At 39.0% G+C, this 20,591-nt stretch overlaps 1 protein-coding gene across 1 annotated transcript in view; it reads right to left on the bottom strand.

Annotated features, from left to right (window-relative positions):
* MDN1 (midasin AAA ATPase 1) overlaps nt 1-20,591 on the bottom strand; it is a 151,166-nt gene that overhangs the window by 78,329 nt on the left and 52,246 nt on the right. Inside the window, exons 20-31 of the mRNA XM_060205395.1 lie at nt 18,507-18,620; nt 15,961-16,108; nt 15,473-15,583; nt 13,713-13,864; nt 12,727-12,905; nt 11,560-11,768; nt 9,850-9,996; nt 6,905-7,046; nt 2,703-2,837; nt 2,485-2,623; nt 1,346-1,484; nt 926-1,056 (exon numbers count right to left, since the gene is read on the bottom strand). Coding sequence (XP_060061378.1) covers nt 926-1,056; nt 1,346-1,484; nt 2,485-2,623; nt 2,703-2,837; nt 6,905-7,046; nt 9,850-9,996; nt 11,560-11,768; nt 12,727-12,905; nt 13,713-13,864; nt 15,473-15,583; nt 15,961-16,108; nt 18,507-18,620 — 1,746 coding nt within the window. The remainder of the gene's footprint in view (nt 1-925; nt 1,057-1,345; nt 1,485-2,484; nt 2,624-2,702; nt 2,838-6,904; nt 7,047-9,849; nt 9,997-11,559; nt 11,769-12,726; nt 12,906-13,712; nt 13,865-15,472; nt 15,584-15,960; nt 16,109-18,506; nt 18,621-20,591) is intronic.

The following is a 20,591-nucleotide window of genomic DNA, read 5'->3' as shown; positions in this document are numbered from 1 at the left end:
GCTTTTTAAAAAATTAATTTAATTTAAAAAGATTGATTCTACTTTGTGGCCTCCACTATTCTTTAAAAGGAAGTTCTAGGGCAGGGGGTAGGTAGCATAATGGTAATGTGAAGAGACTCTCATGTCTGAGGCTCCAAAATCCCAGGTTCATTCCCCCGTGCACCACCATAAGCCAGAGCTGAGCAGTGCTCTGGTAAAAAAAAGTTCTAGCTCCTCTATTAAACTTTCACTTCAGCTAATGGTTCCCCTACCACAAATTTCAAAATGATAACAAATTCCTTAAAAGGCAAATCTAGACAGTCTCAAGTTGTGGCAAAACTGACTAAATGCACAAGGACCCAGGTTCAAGCCTCCAGTCCCTATTTTCTTTCAAGGGGAGAAGCTTCTTTTCATGAGCAGTGAAGCCGTGCTGCAGGTATCTTTCTGTATCTCTCTCCTCTATATCCATTCTCTTTTAATTTCTGTCCTTTCAAATTAAATAATCCTTTAAAATCTTAAAATAAAAAGGCAAACCTAGAGAACAATAATGTAGATTAGTAGTTGCTTGGAGACTCAGGTGCAATCAAAAATAAATTGTAAAAGGACGAAGCAATCCTACTGGGATAAAAAAAGTATAAAAGTGGTTGAAAAACTCAATAAATTTACTAAAACTTATAGAAGTGTACATCTAAAATGAGTACATTTCATCTATATAAATGTACAGAAGCATTTAGCCTCATCTGCTTTACCCCTGTACAGCTACTTTGATCTTTCGTTCTAGCTATTGATACAAAAACAACTCTCAAAGATCCCAAGCAACAAGCCAATATCAATTTCAAACATCTAGCATGTATCTATGAGAATCATTACTATGAATAAGAATTAATTTCTATAAGAAGCAGACAAGCATTAACATCAGAACAGGACAGATATCTCACAACTATACCTGTTGAGTCTTTCAAGGACGGAGTCATCAGCCAGGGAGATCTCATCTAAGAGGAAAAAGCCATCCTCCTTCATAGCCAGAACCAGAGGTCCATCATGCCATTCAAAGAGTCTTGATGTGTCAATTTCCTCCTATAGTTTGGGGGGAAAAGGGTTAAAATTAAATGACAGCATCACAATACAACACTTAAGCTAGTATTCAATAGCTGATAAGTACATGGGTGAAAGTGCCACTTTGTAGAAAGCTTCTGAGGTCAAGAAACAGACCATGTAGATCAAACACACTTTGTGGACCACTGAGAAATCTGATATACTGGTGTCAAACTCAGAACACTCTGCCATGAACAAAGTACCATAGTTGGCTCGTAGATATAGCCACCTGCACTTCTAATAATACATCATCATCTGCTATTGAACAAACCTTGTCTTTTGGCTTCTGTCTCACTGGCCGCAGCCCCCCCAGGAAGTCTGATGTTTCCATATGTAAGTGGCAATTCACAGAGTACAACTTCTGATTTGCTAGGGCAGCAAACACCTGGCATATGGTAGTTTTCCCACACCTGTTAGAGATACGTAATGAGTTGACATGGAACATGAATTTCAAATACATTCCCACAAGTATCTCAATCAGCAAAAGTGGGGAGGCCCAGTGAAAACCTCGTTTCTCTTTCTTTGTTCCCCCCTTTTTTTCCTTATTTATTGGCGGGATTAATGGTTTACAGTCCACAGTAAAAGAAAGAAGTGGGTGGGAACAGAAGATAGAATACTCAGTACAGTGCACATCTTAACAGGTTCAAGGTCCTGTGTTCAAGTCAAGTAATGGCACCTCATGGGAACATAATGGAAAGCCAACAGTAGAAGCTCCACAGATGCTAGAGTAATTCTGTGGTCTCTGCCCTCTTTCTCCAAATGAAAAATAGAAACTCTTGGAACCTAGGAGACTATTCAGTGGTTTCACATATGCACAAGGTCCTGAGACAATTACCAGCAACATATTTAAAAATATGAGGATAAAGTGGGAGTGAAGAAAAGGGAGTAGGGAGGAGAAAGCTGGATTCCTGAATAGTCAGAAGTAATTCAAGTAAATCTACGGAGCTAAGTCAAACTCTAAAAATAAATAAATAAATAAATAAATAATAAAAAATAAAGAAGCCTAGGACCAGGTGATAGTTTACCAGGTACAACACACATATCACCACATATAAAAACCAAAGCTCAAGCCTTATGCTAACCTTATGTCTCCTCTTCCTCTCAATCTCTCTGTCCTAAGAGAGTTGGGGGGGGTGGGGGAGAGGAGATGGATGAGGAGGAGAAAGAGAAAAAAAAAAAGCCACCAAGAGCGGTGGGTTCATCATGTAAGCATCGAGCTCCATCAACAGCCCAGTAGCAATAAAAAAAAAAAAATTAAGTGTAAAAAGTTTTATGCATTAGTGAGTGAGAGACAAAAGACCAGAGCATTACTCTGTCATGTGCTTTACAGGGGATCCAAGCTTTATCCACCACACCACCTCTGAGTCTACCTGAACCAAACTCTGTCAAGTTACTGTCAGACAACTTTACCCAGTGTCTCCAACCAGTAGCACTGGTTCACCAAATTCCAATGCCCTTCCCACCAGCATAGCCAGTCTCCGCATGCCCTGGGTCCACACGATATGGCTGAACTTGGAATCCAATGTGGATATTTGAGTAGATAATTTACCTATCAATGATAGAATGAATGGTTTAGGCTCTACTATTATTGAAACGTTATTCATTTTTTTATACTTTGGTCTACTTACTTAGCAATTTTAGGACATTTTCTTTAGAGAAGAGGGATTGGGGGCACAGTTTTCTCTTAAAATGTTTTTCAAGGACATCTTGAATTACATCAACTTCATCTTGCTTCCTGACTCTGCCTGCCAGAAGCATAAAACCTTTGGAAGGAAGAAAAAAGAAAAAAGAAAAAAAAAAAAAAAGGACATACTATCAATACCAAGGAACAGTGAGAAAAATGGAATTAAAACTACCCTAACATGCTAATTACTATAGAAAATTAAAAAGTACCTTAGAAAACTGAGAGGACCAAAAAAGAAAGAAAGAAAACTGAAAGGACCTACTATAACTGACCTATACCCAAGCAAAATGACATCTAGATAGAAAGAACTCAGCACATATGAACACATTTTTACAAAAATACATACAGAAATATTCATAGCAGTTTTACTCATTGTAGCTGAAAAGTGGACGTTACTCAAACGTTTATCATTAAAGGAAGACATATATCTCCACACAATGAATTACAACACACAGACACACAACAATAAAAGAATGAAGTCTAATGAATTTAAAACATGACTGAAGGCCCAGAGAGGTAGTTCCTCAGTAGAAAGCACACATCTTGCATATATAAAATTTATAGAATTTAATCCCCGGCACATTAAAACAATATAGGCAAAAACTAGTGGATCATAAATAGCAAAGAGGTTCTTGGTATCTTGTTCACTAAATTAAACTTTAAAAAAAATTAAATCTCACATTAGGTTGAGTAAAAAGTAGCCAACCTCAAAGGTCTAGCACAGACAAAAGCAGTACTAAAAAAGACTAAGAGCAGTGGCTACATTCAAGGTCAAAAGCTCCTGATGTGTGCTGAAGTAATCTAAATCTTGGTCTGATTAGTGATTTACAAGTATAGTGATTTACAAGTATATGAAGCTGCACTTTTAAAAAAGCATTTCAAACATTTTTCTGTGTTATACCTAAATAATAAAACTCTGAAAAACAAATACAGTTTTTTTTACTCTTTTCCTGTACAGAATAAAAGATAAAACTCCTATGGAACTAGTTTTGTTCGCTGTCTTTATTTATGAGTTACCTCATTAAAGATTCATCAGCCCTTTTCAAATCAGAAGAATCTGAGAAGCTTTCTAGTCTATCATGGAGAACAAAACATTTTCATGGATTAAACCAAAATGGTCCAACCTGAATCTCTGAATCTCTGAATGTTGCCTTCATTTGAATGTCGCATTCATTCTCCCAACTGCGAAGCTAAACCGGGATAATGGCACCCTGAAACAGGGACCAGCACCGACGTGGGACCTAAGCCGCCCATCCCCCAGATAAGTAAACTTGGCTACCCATCTGACATGGGTTGCCTTTCTACTTATGAAGAGGTTTGCCAAAGCCTCTACTGCTTCATCATGAGACAGTTTCTCTGTCTCTGGAACATTTTGCTCTGGGCCACACTTTGGTTCCCTGACCGGGAACTTTGGTTTCTTGTGACCGTGATCATAGAGCTTGGAAGATGCACGGAGATTTCTCCTTGGACATTCTGGATTCCCTCTCCCATGTTTCCCGAGGAGAAGGACTACATTTTGCTTTTGGCCACAATTTGGTTCTTTATGACTGTGATGTAGAGCTTGGGATAAGCACGGAGATTTCCCCTGGGACTTTCTGGACTTCCTCTCGCATGTTTCCCGCTGAGAAGGACTACTCTAATTTGAGGAGCATTCTCCAGTACCCTGGAAGTCCCCAAGAATGGAGACACGTGGTTAGTTCTACTCTCCTGATGGGAAGACACTTTTAAAAATAGATGCCTGCAATCCTGCAGGAACCGTCAGAAGCACCCCAAATGGAATTTCGAGGAGCTTTTTGGGCTAGGACGCCCTCCGGGGACTCATGATGCTACATGTGATATCTGGATAATCTAGTTCAAGATGAAAGAAGCAAAAGTTGCCTATCTTAAGTTTGCTGTCTACTTTCAGTTGCGTTTCTTAAGAGAGTGACTTGAATAACTGAATTTTTGTATGACATTGACTTAAAAAAAAACTGCTGGACGCAGCCATGATTTCTAAAGACATCCAGAAACAATCCAACAAAATTGGCTTTTCCTCTTTTGATATTTTTTTATGTCTTGGTATTAATGTGAAACATTTAATCCTGAAAATTGTATAAGTTATGGGCGGGGCAGATAGTGCAATGATTATGTTAATGATTCTCATGCCTGAGGCTTCTAACCGTGGTCCTTCTGTTTACCTTTCCACATTTTATTGAGTTTAAACTGTTTTAAACAACCTTAAAATCATACTAGAAAGGACTTCCAATTATATTGGAGCTATCAATTATAGTAAACTTCTAATCTGCTACAAGTTTTGTTTGACAAGTAAGTGAATTTCAGCTGTCAAGTCTTCACATGAAAAAGCATCTACTAAAATGGAATTCCTGGAAATCCATTTGGACCCCTGTTCTCTGACATCATCCACAAGATGGCATGACTACAACGCACCCCCGGAAACCAATGATGTGACCTGGCATGACCTGAAGAAACAGATTCACAGACTCCAAAGCTCACTCTCTATAGAAAAGCGAAATTCCAATGGCTGACATTCCCCATCGAGACAGACGTGCAGCGTTTCATCCCCTGGCATTTCTACTGTGGTCATCTGCTTTTGACTGACACTTCCATTGGACTTACTGGTATACCTCTTGGACACTTTACACAACTTTACAGCAGTTTCCCTTTATGCTGCTGGGTTTCTCAAAGACTGAGTGCACCCAGCTGCCTTGGGACTCTATAGATCATGCCTCCTCGCCTGCAGGCCCTGCCCCCAGAGACAGAAAACTCCCCCTTCTTACTAGGTCATGCCCACAGAGGCAGGAAATGCCCTTTGAGGCAAGAGATGCCCACAGAGGCATGAAGCACCCCTAGAGGCAATAGATGCCCCCAGAGGCAAGAAATGCTCTTTCACCTGCTAGGCCTTGCCCTTTGAGGCAGGAAACGCCCCCCTCAGGCCTCCCCTTGGCATCACACTAGTTCTTGCTGCTTTCCTATTTTGTTCCTCCATGTCTTATGCCAGTTCTTTTGAAAATGCCTGTATGATACAGGTTTCTATTTACCCCACACTCCTGATACCATGGCCATTAGTTAAAAAGAATGGGGGAATTGTTGGTATGCTTCTAATTCTGCTTCTAAAAACCCCTTCTGTTTCATTTTGTTTAATCCCCCCTGCTTAACACTGTATTCTATTTACATAACCATTGTTAACTAAGCACCGGCTTGCCTGCATGGCATTGGTTTGATCCCACTTAAAGCTGTGGTCTATTTACATAAACCACTGTTAACTAAGCACCACCCTCCCTCCAGGGCATTGGTGGTTCAGTGGTAGAATTCTCGCCTGCTCCGACCCCTCTCCTTGTCACACCCTGATTTTCACCAATCTTTTTTTGCTCCACCCTCTCTACGTCACATCCTGTTTACACCCTACTTGGCCAGTATATATAAGGACAAGATTGTGAGTTTTAGTTTAGTTTAGTTTAGTTTAGCTTAGATTGGCTTAGATTGTGCTGCGTTCTACATGAATAAAGAGATACTGCGTACAGCTCAGCCATGAGTCCCTGGTCGTCTGTCTCCCGACCACAAAGCTAGACCGACAATTCAGAATTATATTATTATCTGACTTACTGGTTCTCTGAGACATGTCATTATTATCTATGACAGCCAAACTGCAGATAAATGTTGTAGTAAGACATCATTTTTTCATCATTTTTTTATTGTTTAGTTATCTACTGGATAGAGATAGCCAGAAATCAACAGAGAAGAAAGAGACAGGGAACAAGAGAGAGAGATACCTGCAGACCTGCTTCACCACTCGTGAAGCTTCCCCCTGCAGGTGGGGACCAGCGGCTTGATCCCAGATACTTACTCACTGTAACATGTGTACTCAACCAGGTGTGCCATCACCCCAGCCCCCATTAAGACATTACTATCTGACAAAACTACCAAAGGCACTGGGCCCATAGCCTCTTACATGTGGTCATATAAACTAAAAATTGTGAAAGCCTTAGCAGCAAATCAATATTAGGACAGAAACACAAAGAAAAAAAAATATGAGGGAGAAAGGCATTTCTGGATTACCTAGTCAGCTGTATATATTGAACATCATTTGGAAAAGATAATTTAAAAGTTTAATATCTAACTTCAATTTGAGAGTATTTTAAAACATACCATCATTGGCTAAATGCTGTAGCCAATCATACTCTTTCTCAGTCTGTTCAGCCATCTTGTATCTTTCAGCCCATCGAAACAGGTCACGAAGGGTAATGAAGCCCTGCTTTCCAGCAAAGACTGAAGAACTTCTGCGATAGGACTATTAAAGCATCAAGATAAATGAGAAAGGGCAATGGCAGATAGCACAATTTATGTAAAGACTCCATTAAAAGAGTGGTTGGTAGCATAATGGTTATGCAAAGAAGACTCTAATGCCTGAGGCTCCATAGTCCTAGGTTCAATCCCCCATACCACCATAAACCAGAGACGAGCAATGCTCCGGTAAACAATAAAGAAAAAAAAAAAGTTAAAAAAAAAAAGCAGAGGACCTAGTGGGGGCTGTACTGTTATGTGGAAAATGAGAAATGTTATGCATGTACAAACTATTGTATTTATTGTTGAATGCAAAACATTAATTCCCCCAGTAAAGAAAAAAAAAGAAAGAAAAATGTTAAAATAAAAAAAAAAAGTAGAATAAAATTGGGGGCGGAGGTGGTGGAGCACCTCGTTGAGAGCACATTACAGAGAGCAAGGACCTGGGTTCCAGCCCCCTATCCCTATCTGTAGGGGAAAAGTTTCCCAAGTGGTAAAACTGGGCTACAGTGTATCTCTGTCTCTCTCCCCCCCTCTCTCGATTTCTGGTTGTCTCTATCCAATAAATAAATAAAGATAATACAAAAAAATGAAAATAATGAAAGTTAGGAGTTGGGTTGTAGTGCAGTGGGTTAAGTGCACATGGCGCAAAGCGCAAGGACCAACGTTAAGAATCCTGGTTCAAGGTCCCGGCTCCCCACCTGCAAGGGGGTGAAGCAGGTTTGAATGTGTCTATCTTTCTATCCCCTCCTCTCTCCATTTCTCTCTATCCTATCCAACAATGACGACGACATCAACAATAATAACTACAACAATAAAAAACAAGTGCAACAAAAAGGAAAATAAATAATAAATAACAAAAGAAAATTTAAAAATAAATTAAAATTTTTTTGAAAAGATTCCATTTAAAAATTCATCTCAAGTGTAATTTTATGCAAACAGACTGAATAAGAGTGTTCAAACTCATGTATAACTGAAGATTAGAAATAGTAGTATGCTATAACTCAAAGGAAATATAGAGAAAGATCACAAATAGTAACAGAGAAGGGAGTAAATGTGCAGGGAGTTTGGTCTTTTATTAGCTTTCTGGAAAGAAATTTGATAATGTATACTTTCTGATAAAGGACACTTAGAATCCCATAAAATAAATAGGCTCTTTTTCTTTTCTATCTTTTAAAAAATGGGCTATTTTTCAAAACAATAATTTTTGGGGGTCAAGAAGACAGCACACTATTAGTACAAAGGGGTTGCATGTGAGAGGTCCCAGGTTGAACCCCTAGCATCACAAAGAGCCAGAGCTGAGCACTATTCTGGTTAAAATACAAGCAAGCAAACAAATTTAAAAAATAAAACAAAATAAAAAGGGTGGTCCAGCAGGTGGTTCAGTGGATAAAGTATTGGGCTTTCAAGCTTAAGGTTACAAATTCAATCCCTGGCAGTACATGTACTAGGGTGATATCTGGGTGTCTTTTTGACTACTCCTTCTATCCCTCATATTACTAAATAAAAACTTTTTTTAAAAAAAAAGTCTTGGGGCCAGGCAGTGTGGCACACACGGTTGGGCACACATGTTACAATGCTCAAGGACCAGGGTACAAGCCCCCGATCCCCACATGCAGGAGGAAAGCTTTGTGAGTGCTGAAGCAGTGTTGCAGGTCTCTCTCGCTCTCTATCTTCCCCTTCCTTCTTGATTTGTCTCTATCCAATTAATTGATTAATTAATGTTTTAGGATTTTTTTTTTTAATTCTTTAAAAAGAGGGTGGAGGGGCTTGAGATAGATACAAGTTTTATAGCTGACAAGGGAGAATCACAGAGTCTGTTTAGTTGTGTCCACTTTGAGACCATGTACGATTCAGAAGTAAAAATTATACATTATCAATGTCAAATCCAAGATTAAATAAAATGTCCACAAAGGGCGAACTGTCAAATAAACACATTATAAAAGGCCAAAGAGGTGGCACAAACATTAAGGTGCTGAACATTCACACAGAAAGCCCCATGTTTGATCCCTAGCACCCCATGTGCCAGAGTGATAATTTGGTTTCCTCTTTATCCTTTCTCTTACTCATTAAAAAACAAATCCCTCACACACACAAACATACTTAAAATGATGCAAAAAAGTGATATTGTTAATATCTATTTTTTATCTTGCTTTATATATTTTTGATAGAGACAAAGGGGAAAAAACAAGCACAAAAGCTTTCTCAAGCAGAGTAAAGCTGGGTCACTTACATAGTAAAACAACACATTATCCAAGTGAATTATCTGACTTCGCAAAATGTTTTCTCTTTTAATCTGGTTTTTTTTTTTTTTTGCTTGTTTTTATTTATTTAACTAGAGCACTGATGAGTGTGCTAGGGACTAAACATAGGACCTCAGAGCCTCAGGCATGTGAATATTTTTGCATAACCATTACGTTCTCTTTTTGGGCCAGGTGGTGGCACACCTGGTTAAGTGCGCACACTACAATGCACAAGGACCCAGGTTCAAGCCCCAGATCTCCACCTGCAGGGGGAAAGCTTCATGAGTGGTAAAGCAGGGTCTGTCTTTTTCCCTCTCTAACTTTCTATCCTCTCTCTTTATCCCCTCCTCTTCCAAATTCTGTCCAATAATATCCAATAATAAATAAATAAATTTAAATTTAAAAAAGAAAAATATTTTCACGGATAGGTATTTTAAACACAATATTCATGGTCTGAGAGCAGGGAAAATGAGTGGCCACTGTTGTTACACAAAGAAGCTGTCAAATTTTAACCACCAAGTCTAATCAACATATTCCATTTGAAACAGTAATAGAAACAAGAAATACCTGAAGATCCAGCATGATTTTAATCAGCTTGCTGCAATAGGAGGGAGGTAAACTACACCGCTTGTGAAGAATTGTTTCCAACTCAGAACTTGGTAATTCATCAAAGTGCAATTCCACAAACCGATTCCTGAAGGCTCTTGAAAGAACCTAGGAAATGCACAGAAAGAACACAGTAATAGGGCCTCTTACTGTTAATTTCCAAGGCATAGGCTCTGTCATTCACCATAAAAAACCCATCAACCCCACTCATCAACAGAAGCTGACTAAGAAGATCTGAAAGGGAAAAGCAGGACCTGATCAAATTGTAAGTAGGGCACCAAAGTAAAAACCCAGTGGTGAGGGGTAGACATGCAGCTTCCTGGGCCAGTGGGGGGTGGGAGTGGGCGGGAGGGATGGGTCACAGTCCTTTGGTGGTGGGAATGGTGTTTATGTACACTCCTAGCAAAATGTAGACATATATATCAGTAGTTAATTAATATGAGAGGGAGGAAATCAATTGTATGTCTCAAAGTTTCTCAAAAGACAAACTGAATCTTTTTAATATATAGGCTATGTATTTGATATGCGGACTCTCTCAAAAGCCTAGACCAAGTAGATTAGAAGCATCCAATAGCACAGCTATATACAAGATACTGGATACTGTACAGCAAACCATAACAAAGGGACTTTTCAAAGTTAACCCAATTAACAAATAATGTGATGATAATATTAACTATCGATTGTCTTTTTGAACCCTAAGACAGCAGGAACCTCACATCTCCACTATAGAGCCCCTACTTCCCCCAGTCCTGGAACCCTTGGATAGGCCCACTTTCCCATATGCATCTCCCAATCCAAACCAAATAATATTGCATCCGCCGATCAAAACCTAACCAACGCAACGATTGCCATCTCAACATGCTTCACCTCAGACTGTATCCAGAGACCTCACGTGTGGAATGACAACCCTTCAGCTTCATTACTCGGGTGAGACCTTTCCTTTTATAGTACACTCTAATTTCATCTCAGGTAGTTCACTTTCTAACAAAGTCCCATAACCTACATATACACCAGTTTCTGTGAGAGAGAGCTTATGTTCACACGTATCCATAAACTAGTGCAAAATATATACCTGAAAGCAGAAGTACACTAGAGTTTGCAGTGAGTACCTCCCTAACACTTCCTCTCCACTATTCCAAGCTTGGGATCCATGATTGCTCAACAAATTGTTTGGCTTCGTATGTTAACTCTCTTTTCAATCACCAGGTTCCAGATGCCACCAGGATGTTGGCCAGGCTTCCCTGGATTGAAGACCCCACCAATATGTCCTGGAGCTCAGCTTCCCCAGAGACACACCTTACTAGGGAAAGAGAGAGGCAGACTGGGAGTATGGACCGACCAGTCAATGCCCATGTTCAGCGGGGAAGCAATTAATAGAAACCAGACCTTCTACCTTCTGCAACCCTCAACGACCCTGGGTCCATGCTCCCAGAGGGCTAGAGAATGGGAAAGCTATCATGGGAGGGGGTGGGTTATGGGGATTGGGTGGTGGGAATTGTGTGGAGTTGTACCCCTCCTACCTTATGTTTTTGTTCATTAATCCTTTCTTAAATAAAAAATTAAAAAAAAAAAAAAAAAAAAACCCATCAACAGAAGTAAATGTCTCAGTCTTACTAAGATTAAGTACAGAATGAGATAACTCATGGAAGTAATGGAGCAAATGCTACATACCTTTCTACCTCCATAAAGCCCTGGAGGATTCTGGGTAGCAAAAAGCATGAACCGGGGGTGTGCTTTAACAACTTCTTGTGTTTCCGTTATGAGCAATTCCCGGTTATCATCCAATAGTCTGTTCAGTGCCTCTAATACATCAGTAGGAGCCAAATTTAATTCATCTAAAATTATCCAGTAGCCCTTTCTCATAGCATCAATTAGAATACCTTCGAGGAAATAAACACTGAGAATTAGTACACAAACCAGCCCAGTACTTGTTAAAGCTACATGCAAAAATCACTAAATTACACATTATCATTTAAATTTAAACCTTAAAAGTTTCTTTTTTTTTTTAAAGAATTTTAAAAAGATAGGCAGAGAGAGAAAGAACCACCAGATTATCACTCTGGTACATGTGCTGCCGGGGATTGAACTCAGGACCTCATGGTTGAGAATCCAGTGCTTTATCCACTGTGCCACCTCCCAGACCACCCTTAAAAGTTTCTTTTGCAACTGAGAGTAGGTCCAATGAACAGGATTTTAGATTCTCAAGCATGAGGTCTCAAATTTAATTATAGGTACTACATGTGCCAGAGTGATGCTCTGGTTCTCTTCCACATAACTCTATTGATCAATAAACAAACATATCTCATTCCCCTCAATAAACAAACACATCTCATTCCCCTGGAATGAGATTGAACCTGGGACCTCTGGCACCTCAATGCATGAATGTCTTTTTACATAATCACCTATCTCCCTAGTCCAAATAAATATATCTTGAAAAAAATAGACAAATAACTCAAAGAGTTCCACTTAATTACACTGAGAAGCCAGTACTAACAGATATCACATGTCTAGTTTGTTTATATTTTCCCTTTTAGGTCAGTTTCAATTGAACAGTCAAAGACTCATGTCTAAACTTCTTTTTGTTCAAAGCTCACCATGTTCTTTCAAGGAAATAAAATAGTAGTTTAATATCAATTTTCAAGCTTGGTTCTAACCCTGCATAACACAAATTGGCAGTGTCTAAAGGAAGATAGCCATCAATTATCAGGTACCTCAAGAATGGGAAAATCAGAGGACATGGTACAGATTCATATGACTCAGCTGTCAAGAACACAAATAATCTGAGGACAAGGTCTAAAAAAGAAATAGTAACATAGAAAAAATGAAAAGTAACCCAACCTTCTTTAAATGAGAGCTTCCCTGAGGAGTCAGATGTGTAGCAACCAATGTACTCCTGGATGTCTGTGTGCTCATGATTATTGATGCGCACACAGTGGTTACCAGTAGCTGAAGCCAGCCAGCGAATCAGGCTTGTTTTACCAACGGATGTCTCACCCTGGATCAGTACTGGATAGGTTCTTAAGAAAATCAAGAAAGCAATTAAAAAAGTAAATAGATAAATGTAAACTAGAGCTAATTACAAATACTATTTGAAAAGAAATTATTGTATCATCAATATAAAAGAACATTTTCACACAACTGTGTAATACAGCAGAATGGCTCAAACTATGAGGGGTAAAAGCAGTTCCAACCTATTTCACAATACTTATGAGCACTAAAGGGGACTATTATTCATCTAACAAATAATAGGTTAAGTATACCTCAACAATCTGCTAAAAAAAAAAAAAAAAAAAAAAAGCACTCTGAAAGTTAAAAGGGCCTACGAGACAGCTCATGAAGTAGAGTACAAACCTTACAGCATGTGTAAAACCCCACATTTGAACCCTAGTACCAAATGGAAGTAGCATGGTACCAGCAGAAACCTTACAAATGGTGGAACAATACTGTCTCTCTCCCTCTCAGCTTTTCCTCTTTAGCTATCCAAGTAAAGTGAAATAAAAATGGAAGCTCCCAGATGGTAGAGCACCCAGAGTGTATGTTGCTATACATGACAATACAGGTTCAAGAACTGGACAGGTCTCCACATGCAAGAGAAGCTTTCACGAGCAGTGAAAAATAGTACTGCAGGTGTCTCTTTCCCTCTCTCCTCCATCCCAAATCAAAAACCTATACAGAAAAGAGCAAAAGAGGGGAAGAGAAAATGGCCCAGGACAATGGGATCACTCTTGTATAAGATCCTGTTGCCACCAAAAGTTAAGACTGAAAAGCAGAAATGTTTGTGCTAGCAAAATGTTACAGTAGAAAGAATTTTAAGGTCCACTCACCCTGCAGAGACCACTCGGACTATATCTCTCAGGTTCAGCTTGACAGAAGATGTAAGAATATATGTCTCATCTATTGTGGGTTCTTTGTCACCCACTGAAATCCAATAGCCCTCAACCTGGATAAGTCGACCTCCTTTTGGTTCTGGAATAGCCTGCAATATAGAACTCACTTATAAAAACAATAGATTCTTTCAGAACAAGACCAAAAAAATCATAAAAGAACTTATTGAATGTTACCTTATTCAAGATGCTTTTCCCCCTCTTTTGTATTAGTGATTTAATATTTGAATTACAAAATAATGAGATAATGGGTATAATTCCAGGCCATTCCCACCACCAGAGTTCTGTGATCCCATTCCCTCCACTGGAAACTACAGTAAGTTCTCTTGAGGTCACAGATAGGGAGTGACTATTATTTCTGTACCTGTCCACATTAATATCTATTAACCCATTTTTTCCTGTGGTCTTGGCCTCTCTTCCTTTTTAAGTCACACCTACACCTGTTACTACTTCTGAATGACTTGTTTTTAACCACTTTTATTGGGAGGGGATGGTTTTTTACTGTGCAAATACTGACACATGGGAACAATTTCTTTTTTTAAAGAATTTATTAGTGAAAAAGATAGGAGGAGAAAGAACTAGATATGATTCTAGCACATGTGCTGCCGGGCACTGAACTCGGGACCTCATGCTTGAGAATTCAATGCTTTATCCACTGCACCACCTCCCGGAAGATAGGGAACAATTTTTGAAAAAAAAAAAAATTATTTGTTTATTTATTATTGGCTAGACAGAGACATTGAGAGGGCAAGGGGAGACAGAGAGGGAAAGAGAGACACCTGCAGACCAGCTTCACCTGCCTATGAAGCGACTCCTCTGCAGATGGGGAGCCGGGGGCTCAAACTGGGATCCTTATGACGGTCCTTGTGCTTTGCGCCACCTGCACTTAACCCACTGTGCTACCGCCTGACTCCCTACTAGGATGCTTTTTAAAGAGGGAAAAAATAAATTTAAAATAAGCACAAGTACCAGTGGTTCATATTTACTGAAGAACAAATAAGAATAATCATCAATAAAAACTAGCCAGTTGGTAAGCCAATGACGATCAGCCCCGTATTTTTCTGCTCAATTCTGTAATAACCTGTGAAATCCAATGATTAATGTAATAATAAAACTATTATTCAATAAAATATTGCATGAGCATTGGAAAGTCTGTACAGACAAGTGCAAAATATATCCAAGATTACTCGGAATAAGGGACGCTATATAATATTCTACTGAAATTAATACTGTTGATATGAATTGTATTTGAACTTTGCTTGATAAATCTACACAGGTATCAGAATTTGAATATATATTGAAATACACATATACAGCTTAGATGGAGATATCTAGAGTTTAACTTCAAAAAGCAAGATTATTAAAATGTTCACACTCAAATGCCACGCATGGCATACCTAGTTAAGCACATGCTACAATCTGTAAGGACCCCAGGTTCCATTGTAGGTGGAAAGTTTCATGAGTAGTGATGCAGTGCTGAAGGTTATCTTTCTCTATCCTTCTCTATTTCCCTTCCCTCTTGATTTCTGTCTCTAGTGAATACCTATTTTTAAATTTACCCTCTAAAGATAACAGCTAATTTTTATAGTTTTGCAATGGATAAAATTTAGAGGCATATGTTGTTTAAAAAAAAAAAGAATTGGAAATTTAGTTTTGAAATCTTGTTAAATAAGTCAAAGATTTTTTATAAAAGAACATACCTGCTTCAGAAGACTTTTAACATTGCCAGAGATAATGTGTTGACAAATGAGCTTCTGAACAATAGGGTGTGATGTTCTGTCAAGCTGTGTTAAAAAACCCAGAGAGAACCCCTGGGGGGAAAAACACAAATATATATAACATTAATTACCCTTCTGTAGTAGCTTCAAGAACCAATTTTAATCATTTGTGTGAAGTTTCGCTCTCTTTCTGTCTCTGGCTTACAATGGTGCCAAGGACTGAACCTAAAAAAACATTGGTGCCTCAAGGCATGAAAGTCATTTGATGCTACATCATTTGCCCTAGAACAACTTTAAAAAGACACATTTGAAAAAGGCAGGATACCTCTGGTATGAAACACTGAAGACAGACCTAACCAAAAAGGAACCAAAGAAAAACACAGCATGTGTATCCCCACTACCTCCTTTCCAGTGGTGATCCCGCCCGCCCACCAAGATCCAATCCAAACACACACAAACTTAAGAAAGACCTCATAGAGTGAACGCTGAACGCTGCCACAAGGATTGGAAGCAGCAAATCGGAGTGCCCTGCAGAGAGTCCGAAGGCTGTAGTGAGGTTTGTGGCCAGTCCCATCCACCAATTTTGCCCCGCATTCTTTCCGTACAGTTGTATAGAAGCTAAAAACAAAACAGAGTTCCAGCAATTTAATGAGTAATTACAATTTTTGGGAGTTGGGCAGTAGGCCAGTGGGTTAAGCACACGTGGCTCGAAGAGCACGGACTGGCCTAAGGATCCCGGCTCCCCACCTGCAGGGGAGTCGCTTCACAAGTGGTGAAGTAGGTTTGCAGGTGTCTGTTTTTCTCTCCCCATCTCTGTCTTCCACATCTCTCTTGATTTCTCTCTAACCTATCTAACAAAAATAATAATTACAATGTTCTGTTTTCATCTCATACAGAAAGTCAAAAAAGGCATTTTGATAAATTCAATGGTCAAATTTATATACAAAGTCATAAAAATATCTGAAGTGGGGCCAGGTGGTGGTGTACCTTGTTGAGCACACATGTTACAGTGTGCAAGCACCCAGATTCAAGCCCCTAGTCCTTACCTGAGGGGGGTGGGGTGTTAGTTTCACAAGTGGTGAAGCAGGGCTGCAGTTGTCTCCCTGTCTCTCTCCCTCTCTATCTCCCCCATTCCGCTGAATTTCTGGTTGTCTCTATCCAATAAAAGATTTATTAAAAAAGAAAAAAAGAGGAAGTCGGGCTTTAGCGCAGCGGATTAAGCGCAGGTGGCGCAAAGCACAAGGACCGGCATAAGGATCCCGGTTCAAACCCCGGCTCCCCACCTGCAGGGGAGTCACTTCACAGGCGGTCAAGCAGGTCTGCAGGTGTCTATCTTTCTCTCCTCCTCTCTGTCTTCCCCTCCTCTCTCCATTTCTCTCTGTCCTATCCAACAACGACAACAACAATAATAACTACAACAATAAAACAACAAGGGCAACAAAAGGGAATAAATAAAATAAATATTAAAAAAAAAAGAAAGAAAAAAATATATATATAAATGGGGGCTAGCAGTAGAGCAGCAAGTTAAGTGTACATGGCATGAAGCACAAGGACCGGCATAAGTATCCCGGTTTGAGCCCTGCCTGGCTCCCCACCTGCAGATGAGTCGCTTCACAGGCAGTGGAGCAGGTCTGCAGGTGTCTATCTTTCTCTCTGCCTCTCTGTCTTCCCCTCCTCTCTCCATTTGTCTCTGTCCTATCCAACAACGATGATGACAACAACAATAACTACTACAACAATAAAACAACAAGGACAACAAAGGGGGAAATAAATAATTTAAATATATATATATATATATATATATATATATATATATATCTGAAGTATCTCAGACTTTCAATTTCAAATCTATTTCTCATACATACAAAGGTTATTTTTTAAAATATGTTTATTAAAGGGGGGAGAGAACCAAAACATCACTATGATACATGGGATTCTGGGGATCTAACTCTAGAGTTTATGCTTAACAGTCTAATGTTTTATCTACTGTGTCACTTCCCAGGCACCTAGAGATTTTTATTATAATAAAATATCAGATTCTTTGGAGAAGTTGAGAAAATCAAGCTGCAATATGTCTTGTAAAAGAGGAAGGTTGGGCAACCCCCACACAGTCTTTGCTTAACCAGAGTACTGCTTATGGTGGTACTATGAACTGAACCAAGTCCTTAAACTTTGGCATGAAAATATGTTGTAGAAACTACTTCGCTATGTTTCCAGCCCTTAAAGCACCTAATTCTTAAGTAAAAGCTAATGAAATGTCAAGAGGCCTTGGCAGGAATATACAAATTACAAACCCAGTGTGGCACAGTTGGCTATAATTTTAAGAGGGAAATGAAGATTCTATCAGTAGCAATGATCAAATGTCAAAGGGCAGAAAGATATGTTTTTCAGCTAAAACTCTATCTCCAAATCTGACTCAATTTTACCAAAATCCTTGCCTTCACATAGCCAAATATGTATACTGAAAAAGGTTTAATTGAAAGATTGAAATATAAGGCATAATTTTCCCCAGGGATTCAATCATTTATCTATATAGAATTAGAACATCCCAACCTGTAGGAGCGGGGGGGTGGGGGGGGGAGACACGGGACTTCAACAAGTGGTGAAGCAGTACTATAGGTATCTTTCTCTCTCACTGTCTATCTTCCCTTCCCTCGATTTATTTCAATCAAATAAAGAAAAACTTTAAAAAAAAAAAAAAAAAAGTAAGTTGGGGAGGTAACATGACGGTGATGAAAAGAGATTCTTATCAGTGTTCTGGTATTAAAAAAAAAGAGAGAGAAAGAGAAAATAACTAAAACACCAAACAGCATTAGGTTTTCATAGGCAGTGACTCAGTCTTTCGTATAGTTTACTTAGAAAAATACAAGAGCTATCATAAGGTTTCTATTGCTTTAAAACAGCAATTTAAGTAATATTCCTTCCATCAGTTAAAAAGCAAAGTAAGTCTAGACAAATGATGCATACAATTGTGTTAAGAAAACAAGTTTATAAAAAGACACGGTAGAGAACCTACTTTATGATTCCTTGAACTGTGTTCTTGCTCACACTCAATCCTTTCAGATAATCCACAATAAGAATTTGTAAGTCTTCCTTACTTTCCAATTCTTCTACGTACAACTCTGTGAACCTGAAAAAATTTTTATACAATGACGTTTTTCTCCCCTTTTGGTGCCTTATTTTTTACTGTTGTTATAGTTACTATTGTTGTTGTTACTGATGTCGTCTTTAGATAAGACAAAAAAAATGGAGAGAGGAGGGGAAGACAGAAGGGAAGAGAAAGACAACTGCAGACCTGCTTCACCGCCTGTGAAGCGAGCCCCTGCAGGTGGGGAGCTGGGAGCTAAAATCGGGATCCTTACTGGTCCATACGCTTCGAGCCATGTGCACTTAACCCACTGACTCCCATGACTTTTTTTTTAAGTTAGTAGTGTCAACAATCACAAGTTTTGAAAATGTCATGTTAACTAGTTATAGTACCAAGATGTTAAAAAAAAAAAAATTCAACTTGAGACACTGATCATAATAAAAAATGTAACTTTTCAACTCTAACAATACTATTTCTTTACAGTGAAGTCACCTACAAATTCTTGTAATAGTTACAAAAAAAAAAAAACACCTTTTCGTCTTGTTTTCACACGGCTTTGACTATAAGTACATGCAATTAAAAATATATGCACACATTCTAGGTTTAATCCCTGGCACCACCATAAGCAAGGCTGTAGAAGGAAACTGTTATCAAACAAAAGCAAATATACACCAAAAAAAAAAAAAAAAACCTCTTACCATAAAAAAATAACATAGTTGGAACAAAGGAAAAATACAATTCAATAATTTGATTTGGTTTCTAAAAATTCCCTATGAACCTTTTATTATAAGAGATGATACTTTTAGCGCGTTATTTATTTATTTATTTTAATGTTTGCTTCCTTCGGTTTGAAGATTAATGAACAAGAGTATACCAGAGCATGTCACTGACACATTCAATGCAAGGGGTTGAACTCAAGACCTCATGCTTAAGAGTCAAATGTAGCTCAATTTTAAAACTTAAAAAGTCATGGTCTGGGAAGTGGCACAGTGGATAAAGCACTGGACTCTCAAGCATACGGTCCTGAGTACAATCCCCAGCAGCACATGTGCCAGAATGATGTCTGGTTCTTTCTCTCTCTCCCCTTCTATCTGTCTCATTAATAGATAAATAAATAAATAAATAAATAAATAAATAAATAAATAAATAAAATCTTCAAAATAAAAAATGAAACTTTAATGAAAAGTGATTTATCTTGCATACATAAAACACAAACAATTAGATATTTTGTTCATACTAATCAGTGTGGGTGGCCAACACTATATCGTTTCTTCTCCAAAACAGAAGATTCCAGGTGCATCTGGGTGACAAGTCTAGCAGATGGAGACTTGTCTCAAGTGGCCTCCCCCAGGGCTCTGTTCTGGCTCCTACGCTATTTAATATTTACATCAATGACCTCCCAGAAACTTCTTCAAGGAAGTTCATCTACGCCGATGACATCTGCTGTGCAACTCAGGCATCCAAGTTCGACATCCTCGAGGAAACACTCACGAAAGACATGTCTCTGATATCTGATTACTGTAAAAAATGGCAACTAACCCCTAGCACTCCAAAAACGGTATCATCTGTTTTCCATCTACACCATGCCTCGGCCTCGCATGAGCTTAATGTGCAGCTTGGCGATACGAGAATCCGGCATGAAGCCCAGCCAGTCTATCTTGGCGTTACTCTCGATCGCACTCTGTCATTTCACGAACATCTCATAAAAACTGCAGCAAAGGTGGGTGCAAGGATTAACATCATTGCAAGACTGGCCAGCTCCTCATGGGGCGCGAGCGCTTCCACACTATGATCATCATCTCTGGCATTATGCTATTCCACTGCAGAATACTATGCCCCAGTATGGTTCCGTAGCCCCCATGTCCACTTGGTCGATTCCAAATTATATTCCTCCATGAGGATAATTTCTGGAACCATCCGTTCCACCCCGGTTCCATGGCTGCCAGTTCTTAGCAACATCGCCCCATCAGATATTCGTCGGGATGCGGCATCATCTAAGTTCATTTCCCACGT

Source organism: Erinaceus europaeus, chromosome 13, assembly GCF_950295315.1.
Source record: "Erinaceus europaeus chromosome 13, mEriEur2.1, whole genome shotgun sequence".
NCBI classification, from domain to species: Eukaryota; Metazoa; Chordata; class Mammalia; order Eulipotyphla; family Erinaceidae; genus Erinaceus; species Erinaceus europaeus.
This window is presented reverse-complemented; position numbering and strand designations above follow the sequence as displayed.